The 12008-nt window shown below is 28.8% G+C and overlaps 1 protein-coding gene across 1 annotated transcript in view; it reads right to left on the reverse strand.

Annotated features, from left to right (window-relative positions):
- The window catches only part of LOC117167418 (eIF-2-alpha kinase activator GCN1), a 45412-nt gene that overhangs the window by 10630 nt on the left and 22774 nt on the right, over nt 1–12008 (reverse strand). The window contains exons 7-8 of the mRNA XM_033352367.1: nt 6246–6590; nt 5953–6146 (exon numbers count right to left, since the gene is read on the reverse strand). Of these exons, the coding sequence (XP_033208258.1) occupies nt 5953–6146; nt 6246–6590 (539 nt within the window). The remainder of the gene's footprint in view (nt 1–5952; nt 6147–6245; nt 6591–12008) is intronic.

Here is a 12008-nt window from a genome sequence, read left to right on the forward strand (position 1 = left end):
AGGCGAGGCTCTAGAGGGTTCGTATTTTCGTGTACAACGTTACCGGCTGATGCCGTTGGAATTGATTGTTAAAATATATTTTTTTACATCTTTTATTATTAAAATTTGTACTTAAACGTAGTTTTCTTTCGGCTCTTGCATGTCTCAAAGTTTGAGACCGATATTTTATGTAGAAAAAAAGTTGGAACGTTCAAAAAATGTTGAGGTTCAGAAAAAAGATAAAATAATTTTCAGTGAAGTTCCTACCAAAATGCAGTACCTAAACGTACTTTATTGTACTCTAATACATTTCCCAAAGTTTCAGCTCGATATTTTATTTACAAAAAAAGTTCTAAGGTTCAAAAAAACATTCAGTGAACTGAAAAGTGAGGTCGATAATATAGGAATTTAGTTGTGTAAAAGCCCTTAAGATAGATTTTCTCTTCAGAGGCCATCCACTGCAATATAAAATTCAATAATAATGATTCTTCATTCGTAAAAGTAGCTTTATATTACTATATTTAACTATCTTGCTACTTTACAGAAAAATATTTCATAGTTAAAAATTACATTTATGTTGAAAAGTCATATTTTTTGGTTGAATTTAATTGTTTTTGATAAAAAAAAAAAATCATTTTTGGGTGAAGTATCAGCTACTACATTTTTTGTTAAGAATTCATAGTTTTTGGAAGTAAAATTTAATCACTTGGTTAAAAGCGAAACACGTTTGTTAAAAAATAATTTTTTTGGTTGAAGCTTCATCATTTTAATTGGAAATTCATCTCTTTGGTTGAAAACTGAGCTGTTTGATTGAAAACTCGTTTTTTTTTGCTTGGCAGAAAATTATCTTTAATACTGAAAAGTTAACTATTATAGTTGAAACTTTTACTTTTTTGTTGAAAATATATATTTTTGTTTGTTCATGCGCATAGTTTGTTTGAAATTCGTCTTCTTTGGTAGAAATTATTTTTCTTGGTTGAAAATTAATCTTTTTCGTTGAAAATTCATGAAAAAAATGAAAATTTTCAAAAACTAAATTCGGAGATGCTATAAAATATCATAACGGACGTGCCCGGACTCTTTTTTGAGAGATAATAACAAAAAAGAATTTATTGTGCTAAATAAAACATTTAATGCATATGCACTATTTTGAGGTTACGTCGTTTTTTATCTCTGCTTTTCCGAGAATCGGGAAATTATTTTTAAAAAAAACTTTTTTGATTGCCTGCAAACAAGGTCAGTTCCAGGAGATTAGTTACTATGTTTATTTGTAAGTCTAAAGTTTTCGACCAAAAATATTATGTAGTTTGGAAGTAACGCTCGGGTGAATTGTAACACACATAATCTTGAAATATACACGCACGTCGTTAGCAATATCAAAAATTTTTGGATAAAAAAAACAAAAAAAAGTGTGTGGGGACGTCCGTTAGTATGTTCGCTATAATTTCCCAGATTTTGAAAGCAAAATATTTCTCATCCTAGGAAAAAATCCGGGGGAATCTAACACTGAAAAAATTGATACTATTTCCTAAGCGCTACGCAAATTAATCACATTTTGCTAAATTAAAATTTTTTTGAATTAACCCACAAAAAAGTGTGTCGGGACGTCCGTTAGCATGTTCGCTATCATTTCCCAAATTTTTAAGAGAAAATATTTATTATTCTAGAAAAAAAGCCGGGGGAACCTAAAACTGGCAAAATCGACACTTTTCTAAGTATCACATGCCCTTAAAAGATAAACTATTTCAAAATTCAAGGTGCATCATTTAAGTTGAAAAATAATCTTTTTGGTTCAAATTCAACTATTCCAGTTGAAGATTTGGTTCAAAATCTAATTATTCGAGTTGCAGATTCACCATTTTAGTTAAAAATTCTTAGTTATAAATTTATCTTGTTCTTTGAAAATACATCTTTTTCGTTGAAAATTTAAATATTCCAGTTGAACATTCATTATTTTATTTAAAAATTAAGCTTTTTATTGAAAATTCCACTATTACCGTTAAAGATTCTTAGTTTTAGTTGAAAATTCATCATTTTTATTGAAAACGTAACTATTCCAAAGATTCATTATTTTAGTTAAAAATTAATCAATTTGATGTAAAATTTAACTATTTTGTAAAAATTCTTTTTTTTGTTTGTAAAAAATCAATTTTCTTTTAACTAAAAATTTAAAGATTACATTTATGGTTAAAAATTGCTCTTTTTAGACCTAAATTCAACTATTTCGTTGAAAAATTCATTTAGTTTGTTGAAAAGTGGTATTTTTCGGTAGAAAATTTATCTTCTTCTATCAAAATTCATCTTTTTGGTTTAAAATCCAAGTATTCCAGTTGTAGATTCACCATTCTAGTTAAAAATTCATCGGTTTAGTGGAAAATTAATTTCTGTTTAAAATGATAATATATATATATATATATATATATTTCATTTTTGGTTAAAAATTTATCTTGTTCTTTGAAAATAAACCTTTTTCGTTGAAAATGTAAATATTCCTGTTAAACATTCATTATTTTATTACAAAAATAAACCTTTTTATTGAAAATTCCACTATTACAGTCAAAGATTCATTATTTTAGTTAGAAATCAATCAATTTGATGGAAAATTTAACTATTTTGTAAAAATTCTCTTTTTTTTGTTTGTAAAAAATTAATTTTTTTTAACTAAAAATTTAAAGATTACATTCATGATTGAAAATTGCTCTTTTTAGATGTAAATTCAACTATTTCGTTGAAAAATTCATTTAGTTTGATGAAAAGTGTTACTTTTCGGTAGAAAATTAATCTTCTTTTTTACAAATTCATCTTTTTGGTTTAAAATCCAACTATTCCAGTTGTAGATTCACCATTTTAGTTAAAAATTCATCAGTTTAATGGAAGCTTCATTTTTGTTTATAATGATAATATATCTATTTCACTTTTGGTTAAAAATTTAGCTTGTTCTTTGAAAATTTCTTTTTTTTCGTTGAAAATTCCACTATGATAATCAAAGATTCTTAATTTTAGTGAAAATTCATCACTTTAATTGAAAATTTAACTAATTTGTTAAAAATCTTTTTTTGTTGTTAAAAATTAATGTTTTCAACTGTAAATTCAACGATTCCATTTATGATTAAAAATTTCACTTTTTAGATCTAAATTTAATCATCTCGTTGAAAATCCATGTACAGTTAAACTCGGATATAACACCCCCGATTATATCCCTTCCGAAAATTAACGCCGCGCCGCAGGTAGGAGTAAAAGAAGCTGCGGGGAGTCACACAGAGATAAACAAAGAAAAGCGTTTTATCTGAAGCGGTACTCTTCCCTATCACCTTTAGCCCCAAATCCGGCGTTATTTCTGAGTTTGACTGTTTATTATTGAAAAATTGAATTTTTGTATAGAAAATTTACCTTCTCATTTGAAAATTCACCTTTTTTTATTGAAAATTCAAGTACTCCACTTAACTATTCATCAGTTTATTTGAAAATTGAATATTTCTGGTTGAAAATAAAACTACTTTGTTGAAAGTTAAACTCTTTTGTTAAAAATGTATGTTTTTGGTTTAAAATGTATCTATTGCAGTTAAAGACTCGTCATTTTTATTGAAAATCTATTACTTTGGTTATATTTTTTGTTGTGGAAAATTAATTATTTGAACTGAAAATCTAACTATTCCATTTTTTGGTTGAAAACTGATATTTTTTAGTTCAAAATTTAATGGGTTTGGTTGAAAATTGATCTTATTTGATTGAAATTCCACTATTTTGTACTTTAAGATACAAATTCAAGAAATGAAATATGTTTTTAGTATTATTCAATGAACCTATGATGCAAATACACTTAAAAATATATTGTAAAATAAGTTGTCAAAGCTTTCTAAATTAAACGCATTCATTGAATCCTTAGAAAAAACACATTATTTATAATAAAATAGCAAAACTTTATACATATTCCGAGTTTATTATTTTAAATAATGTAAAAGATCTAATCCATTTCAAATCAGGCAGGTTCTACACTTGAAGTTGTAGACTTTCTTGGTGGCGAAATATGTTGTTTTTTAGAGGAAATTAGGCGATACGTATTTTTGCGAATTGTGACAACCAAATTTTTACAGAGTTATGCGTTTTTTAATTTTTGGCTTTGTTTAAAAGAAAAACACATTTTTTCTTTAAACTTATAGAACTTTTGACCTAACTGAGATATTTCAGAAGATTTCTTTCCAGATTCTGATAAAGTTTATCGCCAAAAGTCGACTTTCTCAAAAAAACCACCCTAATATTGTTTGCCAATATTGTACTCATTTATGGTATCTTGCACCATTTCCGAGAAAAATATAAAAATTCAATTTTCATAAGCCAACAAAATTATCTTGATCTCAATAATGATTGAGCCCACATAAAACTGATAAAATATCTGACAATAATGCATGAAATATCAAAAAATGATAGGAAAAATTAATAAAGAAATTTTAGAATTTCAATTGTTCATTTATATATAAAATTTGAAAAATAGTTTAAAGTACTAGAAACATATGGGCAATTTCTGCGATAGAAGGAAAACTTCACCTTCTCTACTTTTAGAAATATATACAAATTTTTGTTTATATAAATAAGATATTTTATAAATTTTATGTGAGCTAAACCATCCTTGAGATCAAGAGAATTTTTTTTGCTCATGAATATTAAATTTTTGTATTTTTTTCGGAAATGGTGTAAGATATAAGTGAGCAAAAGAACTTCTTGTAAAACTCTCTTAACCGTGTAAAAGATTTTCTAAACAATTTATTTAAAGTTATTCATTCTAAATAAGCAGAAAAATATTGTTTAATTTTAAAAGATTATTATTATTTTGAACCACTTCTATAGAAATTGTGAAGTTTGAAACGTTTTCGATTCGTCAGTGTCATCATCTAGTCTAGTTATGAATCTTCCAAGTTAAAATGATTTTAAAATTGAAATTTATGTATAAAGCTTCAATTCAGGATTTAGAAAGGTTTAAATAATAAAGCTTTCAGTATGAAAAAGTCCTATTTTGAAAATCTGCAATTTTGAACAGGGTGTCTAGCGATTCTTAGGAACAAAATTCAAGGTCTTTTCCAGGTTTTCCAGCTCAAGAAATCAAAAATTTCCAGGTCTTCTTTTTTACATCAAATAATGAAATAAACGTTTGTCATACATGTAAAAATGAGCCATTTCATTTTTTATTGTCCAACAATTTCTAAAGAAAGCCAAATAGTAAATAAACAAATTCTTAATTTTTTGCGAACATGAGACGTCTTGGTTAAATCTTTAGGAATATTTTTAAATCTTTGTAATGTTTTTGAAATCTTTGTTAAATCTTTGTGAAATATTACAAACCTTAGTGAAAGCTTGAAATAATAATTTTTTTAATTTCTAAGTTGAACACCTCAACAAAAAGTGCCTTGAAATATCTTCATTTATTCTGTTATAAACAAAAGATAAATTAAATTTTGCCGAATAAAAAAAATTTTAGCAGTAGGATTTTTTCTAAACGAGATGTTTCTCTCATAATAGACTAAAAGATTTAAATTATTCTTCACATTTCGATAAAATTACTGTTTTAAAAGAAAAAAAAGAATAATTAAAATTCAAGATTTTCCTGAAAAAATCAAGGAGATTTTCAGGTTTTCAAGTTCCCTAGACACCCTGTTAAATTAAAAAATTTTAGAAACCCTTTAATCTTTAACGGGTTTAGAATGTGTGATTTTTTGAAACCAGAATATTCAAACGATACAACAATGTTAACAAATAAAACTGTTAAGAATGCCACAGGTGATTTTTCCAGAGACCGTATAAATATTTCTTTTTATATCGCCATCACTATCATTGCCCTTTATATGGGAAGAGAGGGGAGGGGGGTCCACAATATTTTGTTACGACTTGCTGCCTCCAGTAGGGGCGGGATTAAGATAGCCAAACAGTTTTACGTTTAAGGACGGCCCCTAAACTAAAATTTTCCGGGATCAAAATTACCTAATTGCTGGATCGTCCGCGGTTTTAATTCCAGTATGAAGTTCTGCAAACAAGGGATCAGTTCGAGTGTGAATGACAATGAGATTGCTCAGTGCATAGGCTGCTTTTAGACGCACTTGTCTATTGCTGTCATTTAACGCTTTCAAGAAAGTGGTCTGCAGTTGCGGTAAGAATTGTTTCAACATCACTCCCACCTGCAAAACAAAATGTAGATTTAGAATCGCTAATGCTAGAAGATGATTGATAATAAACAATTGTTACAGTATTTTATATACGCATTCATTTCTATGTACCTTTCCTAATAATATTGCAAGAGTTTCAAGGACGGCCGCTTTTACGCTCCAGTTAAAGCGATCTCCCAGAATTCGAATGAGCGGTCCAGTAATGTGAACGACACTGGGTTGCAAAGCCGTAGCACTTGTGAGTTTTATAACTTCGCCCAATCCTTGCGCAGCTTGTTCTTTGACCTCCGGAACACCGTTGAGAATAGCTTCCCTGAATATGGGCAAAATGGGTGTAATTCCTTTCGGAAGACAAAAACCAGGCAGAAGATCTTGACCTTTCAGATCAGAGGCTGCGAATCGAACAGCCTGTCTGATGTCCTGTACGTAGACCATTTGCTCGTTTGCTGGTACAGTCTATGAAAGAGAAAGAATATGATCAAAATAATATTCTTGGTAAATTCGTAAATAACACAATACTTATCGGATCGTGAAATGAATCATTTCTGTGCTAGATAATTTATTTTTATAATAAATAAACGCTTTATGACGTTTAGCATGACACTAGGACTATTAGTTTATTTTTAGCAGCTTTTTAAAAATTGAGTTGGGTCCTTTGGACCCAAGTGTGGTCAGTACGTTCGAAAGTGATCTTTGAAGTAAATTTTTATTTTAGCGTATTGACTTCAGATTAAATAATAAAGTCTAGAAAGTATATTTGTTAATGTCAACCTTTTTTACAAGGACAGCGTTTTAAAAGGATGATTTTTGATGGAGTGACGAGATACGAATTCACGCCGTGCTGTTTCCCGAGAGCACAGCGTCTCCATGTGTAATGATTGCAGTAACATACAATAAAAGGACGATTATTTTTATGCCTACTATGCTTAATTTCAAGAATTCATCAGTATTTTGTAAACTTATTTTTTATAACGAGTAATACAATAGAGTATTTTGACAAAAACGCATGATTTATTTTTTCCCTTTTTGTCGTCATTCATTCCTCAAAATAAATATACTTTTTGAATAATCCACTGAACTACTATATATATTTTTAAGCGGTACATCTGGAGAAGACTTAAATAATGTTTATCCCTTAATATTGACAATTAAAAAAGTTATAAATTTTTTAATGAAAATAGTATTTTTTTCTACTTTTTGGACTTCAACATTTTTAAAGTATATTTAAATGTAATTTTGGGCAATACGACCTACACGATCTTTTAAAGTTGCTTCTTGAGAAGTTCTAAAAAAAATTTCAAGTAAAAATATTCAATAGTTTTTTTTATAGCGATTTCTGTCGCCTGGGTCCTTTGGACTCAAGTGTGTTCAGCGTGTTACTCCACAGAAGTGTGGCCATTAAGGGTATTAAGTTTTAAGGAATATTAAAAAAAATGTCATACAGAATATACAAAAATAAAACAAAGTCAAACGAGATTTTATAGATTCCGTTTTTAAATATAATCAGAAAAATATATGAACCTGTAAAAAACAGACAAAATTAACACTATTCGTACACTCTATAAATAGTTCACATGATGCTGTTAGCTACACTTGTAAAGCCAAAAAGCTTAATTTATTCGCTACAAAACTTTTTACGCATCATATCTAGCATATACTTTATTATAAAAACTAGCAATCATGACTCGCGAAACCGTAATTCAATCCAGGTTCCAGTGCATCTTCTATTTTCATGACTCTGCTAATCACCAATTCAAGTTTTTTGCCACTACAGGTTCGACTTTTTAAAATTTTGATCAACGATAAGTTTGAATATTTCGAACATAGAATTCTTTTTTAATTTTTCTTTTGTCTGAAAAGAAAGTTTACGTTTTTTCCCCTTTAAATACCTTCAGTTTAAAAAGGAAGACATATTACACATTCGTAAATAACTAAATAACTTGTAAATAAAATAATATTGATTCGTAAAACATACCAACAACAAATGCTTATGTTCAATAGAAAGGTCATGAAGAGCCATATAGTAAATGTAGTCAAAAAAACATTATTTAACAAGGAATCGGCATTATCATCGGAGTTGGTAAGAATCAGAAACAATTGCTCAAGCATATCTTTAACCAACTGTGAAAATGGAAATCGACCCTATCGATATAAAAACATCCTCAAATAAAAGAAAATCTTTAACGCGTTCCCAAACTAGTTGGAGCCATGAATTTTTCATTTGTAACAATAAATTTTTTCTGAAAAAAGAATTACTTCACTCCGCTGGTTCGATCTCTCGAAATGCTCACAGGTAAGAGTAGCCAACCGGCAATCGGAAGACCTGTGGTTTGATTCCCAGTGGAGCGCAGGAGAATTTTTTAAATGAAAAAATTGAATATTAAAAACATTATATAAATTGATATCAAAATAGAGATATATTCAGGGCGGCAATTTTAACAAAAGAAAAAAAATTCCGGTCATTCTGCGGTTTGTAGACATTTTTCTCGGTTAATGAAATTTAAAAAATCGAACTTTAAAGCAAAAAATGTTTCTATTTGTAAGTAAACAAAACTGAGCTGTTAATTAAGGCACTGAAAGTGGAACTCTTAAATCTTAATCTTTTAAAACTGAAGTCTACAAGTTTTTTAATTTAAAAATTTGGTATTCAAATGATCAAAAAGTTACACTTACGAATTGAAAACTGCCAACACTTTTCACCACAAAATTTTTGAATTAAATACAGTTAAACTGCCAAATTAACATTTTTAAACTTTTATAAATTATATATTATTTGAAATCTTTTTAAATTTTAAATTACTAATTTTGAATGCTTTCAGACCTTCTAAATATCTTTTCAACTAACTCGAATTTTTGCTAGGAATTATAGGTGTTCTATATTGATTACATGTCCAAATTCAACAATTTTACTTACAAATTAATTTTCTTTAAACAATTAAAATTGTAACATTCAAAGTTTATTTTTTTGGTTTAGTTTCGAACTTGTATTGTAATATCAATTATTATTTACTTTTTAAATATTAAAGTTTAACTAATTAAAAAAAACTATTGAAATCAAAATTGGACAGATTGTTTTTTAATATGTAAAATTCCCGGTCAAAGAATAATTTCCCAGTTATTTTCCGGTCATTTCCTAATTTTCCCGGCCCAGCCGCCACCTTGTATATTGTTGAAAAATATATCATCCGCAAAATATCTACAAAAGGGTTATTTTTATGAATAAATATACAATTTTTTATTTTTCAACCTAACGGTTTAGAAGGAAAAACAAGATGTTTTCTGAAAAGAAGAACCGTTTATAAAAAAAGTCAAAAACAATTTATGAAAAATTAAAAAACTTGGAGATATTTAAAATTGAAAATTTTGTAAAAATAAAAAAAGAATTTCAAAAGACTGAACACATTTCAAATCAGGCAGGGCCCTGCACTTGAAATCGCAGGATCTCTCGAGGGCGAAATATGTAGCCAGGAGTATTATTTTTTGTTACAAACGAATTTTCTATTTTTTCTTCGAAATAATGATAGATACGAAAAAATGTTCAGATAAAAGTTTGCGCGTCTAAAAAAGTACTACGATCATGTTTTCAAAATTTGAAGAAAGTAATAAAAAAGATTTTCTTAAAAACCCTACCTTTTTGTTTTTCTAAGTATTTTTTAAAAGTTTTTACTAATAAAAGAAAGGCACCTTAGCAAATCATGCGGGCTAAGCAATTTTTGAGGCCGGGGGAATTTTTTCCCATAAACATGATTTTTTTTCATAAACTATAAAAAAATATCGCAAAAAAATAAGAGACTTTTTTCACAGAACTTTTTTAGACGTGCAAACTTTTATCTTAACATTTTTTCGTATCTACCATTGTTTCAAAGAAAAAGTAAAAAATTCATTTGTCACAAGAAAGAATTCTTCTGACTACAAAAGTTATTTAGCCAGCATTAAACTCACAAGATATCTTGATTCTCGAAGTACAAGTAAAAAAAAAGTTGACAAAAAATTTAAAGGTAGGTTTTTTGAGAAAATATATATATATATTTTTAGAAAAACCGCTGTCATTTTGTTAATGTCAAACCTTTTTTTCAATTGTCTGGCGGATTTTGATAGACGTTTGAAGGGAAAAAATCGTTTTTTTTTTTAAACAAAGCACAAGATTCAGATATGCATAATGTTTTAGAAAAAATTCTGTTTGCAAATCGGAAAAATACGTAGTCTAATTCCCTCTAAGAAACAACATATTTCGCCTTCGAGAAGTTCTACAATTTCAAGTCTAGGGTCCTGTCTGATTTGAAATGGATTCAGTCAAAAACTTTTTGGATTTTTAAAAAACAAATTTCTAAACAGAATGTTTAATTTTCTTTAAATTTTTGTATACATAGCTTACAATATTCATTAAAGCACTGTAAATACAAAAATGGGTTTTCCCTTAGTTTTCGAGAAATAATTAAAAACGTACGTCGAGACGTTCTTAATTATTTCTATAAAACTAAGAGAGATCCCATTTTTATATTGACAGGCCATTTAGAAGACATTGTAAGCTATGTATAAAAAAATAAAAAATTTTGAAAATTCCCAAAAGCTTTTAAATTTTCGTTTTAAAAAACGTTCCTATAAAACTGCATCTGATTATGAATAATTTAAAAAACAACACATCTTAATATCATTTAAATCCCCAAATTTTAGAAAGTTCCAAGAAAAAAGGACCAACATTTTCAGATGGTTTTACATGGAATTGCTCTATAAGGTAATGTTCCAATTTGGGCGAATGTAAGGATTTGTGTGGGGTATTTTGTTTGTAAAAGTATTTTAAATCTTATAAATCGATAAAAGTTCCTAATACCACACATTTTGAACATTTTTCATCAATACTTTGCCTGCTTATCGACATAAACATACAATTTTTACTGAATAATAAAGAATATTTCATGCTGTACAGATGAACCTATTTGGGCGAATGAATTTTTCTTCTGACCCAGTTTGGGCGATAGGCCAGTTAACGAAGGATTTTAAATGGAAATAATTTATAACAATGAACTTAGTTGTCAGGAAGCTTCCTTAGGGGGTCTTGAAACACCTCCCAAAATTCAGTAAATTGGGGGGGGGGGGGGCTCGAGCCGCCATCTTCCAATATGGCGGATGATTTCATGTTTTTAGATTTTCCTTGGAAACGGCTGTTTTTAGAGCAAAAATAGTTATATAATAAAACACTCTAAATTTTCTTCTGAATAAAAAAGGTTATATAAAAAATTGCCATAAAGTGAATAGTTTGCCCGAAAAATTGAATAGATTGAACATTTTTGGAAGTTCATTATTCTTGCATTTGTGAGCGATTGCCTCACTTGAAACGAGTGCAGTTTATTGTTTCGAGCTTGGCTGAAAATAAGCTACCGTGCAATATCGATAATTTCGTTCTAGCTATATTATTTATTTAATACTGAAAATTATTTTGATCATTTTCAACGCTTAATTTGAAGAGGTTGCTTTCATTTCTCGAAGTAGGGACTTTGTCATTTACCTTTCCTTATGTCTTAACAACGCATCTGCAAATTTTCGAAATTTTAAATAAATTTTTTTATATTAAAAACCGCCTTTTTTTGAACCTGTGTCAAAACTCTCGGAAAATCCGAGTTGAGCCTGGGGGGTGAAGTAATAACGATGTATTTACTGCAGGCCCACTTTTTTCTTCAAACGTTAGAAAACATAATGCACCCATCGTAAATAATCTCAACTCCTTCCATATATGCCTGGGACCCTTCGAACTGCATTTCCCAGGGCATCAAGCGACTACGGTCATGTGGCCACAGGCGACTATCGGCGTCCCTCTTCCGCCAAAGCAAATACGCGAGGGCAAGCGAGAGAGTAACGGGCTTGTTAGTACAGTCA

This window comes from Belonocnema kinseyi, chromosome 1 (genome assembly GCF_010883055.1).
Source record: "Belonocnema kinseyi isolate 2016_QV_RU_SX_M_011 chromosome 1, B_treatae_v1, whole genome shotgun sequence".
NCBI classification, from domain to species: domain Eukaryota; kingdom Metazoa; phylum Arthropoda; class Insecta; order Hymenoptera; family Cynipidae; genus Belonocnema; species Belonocnema kinseyi.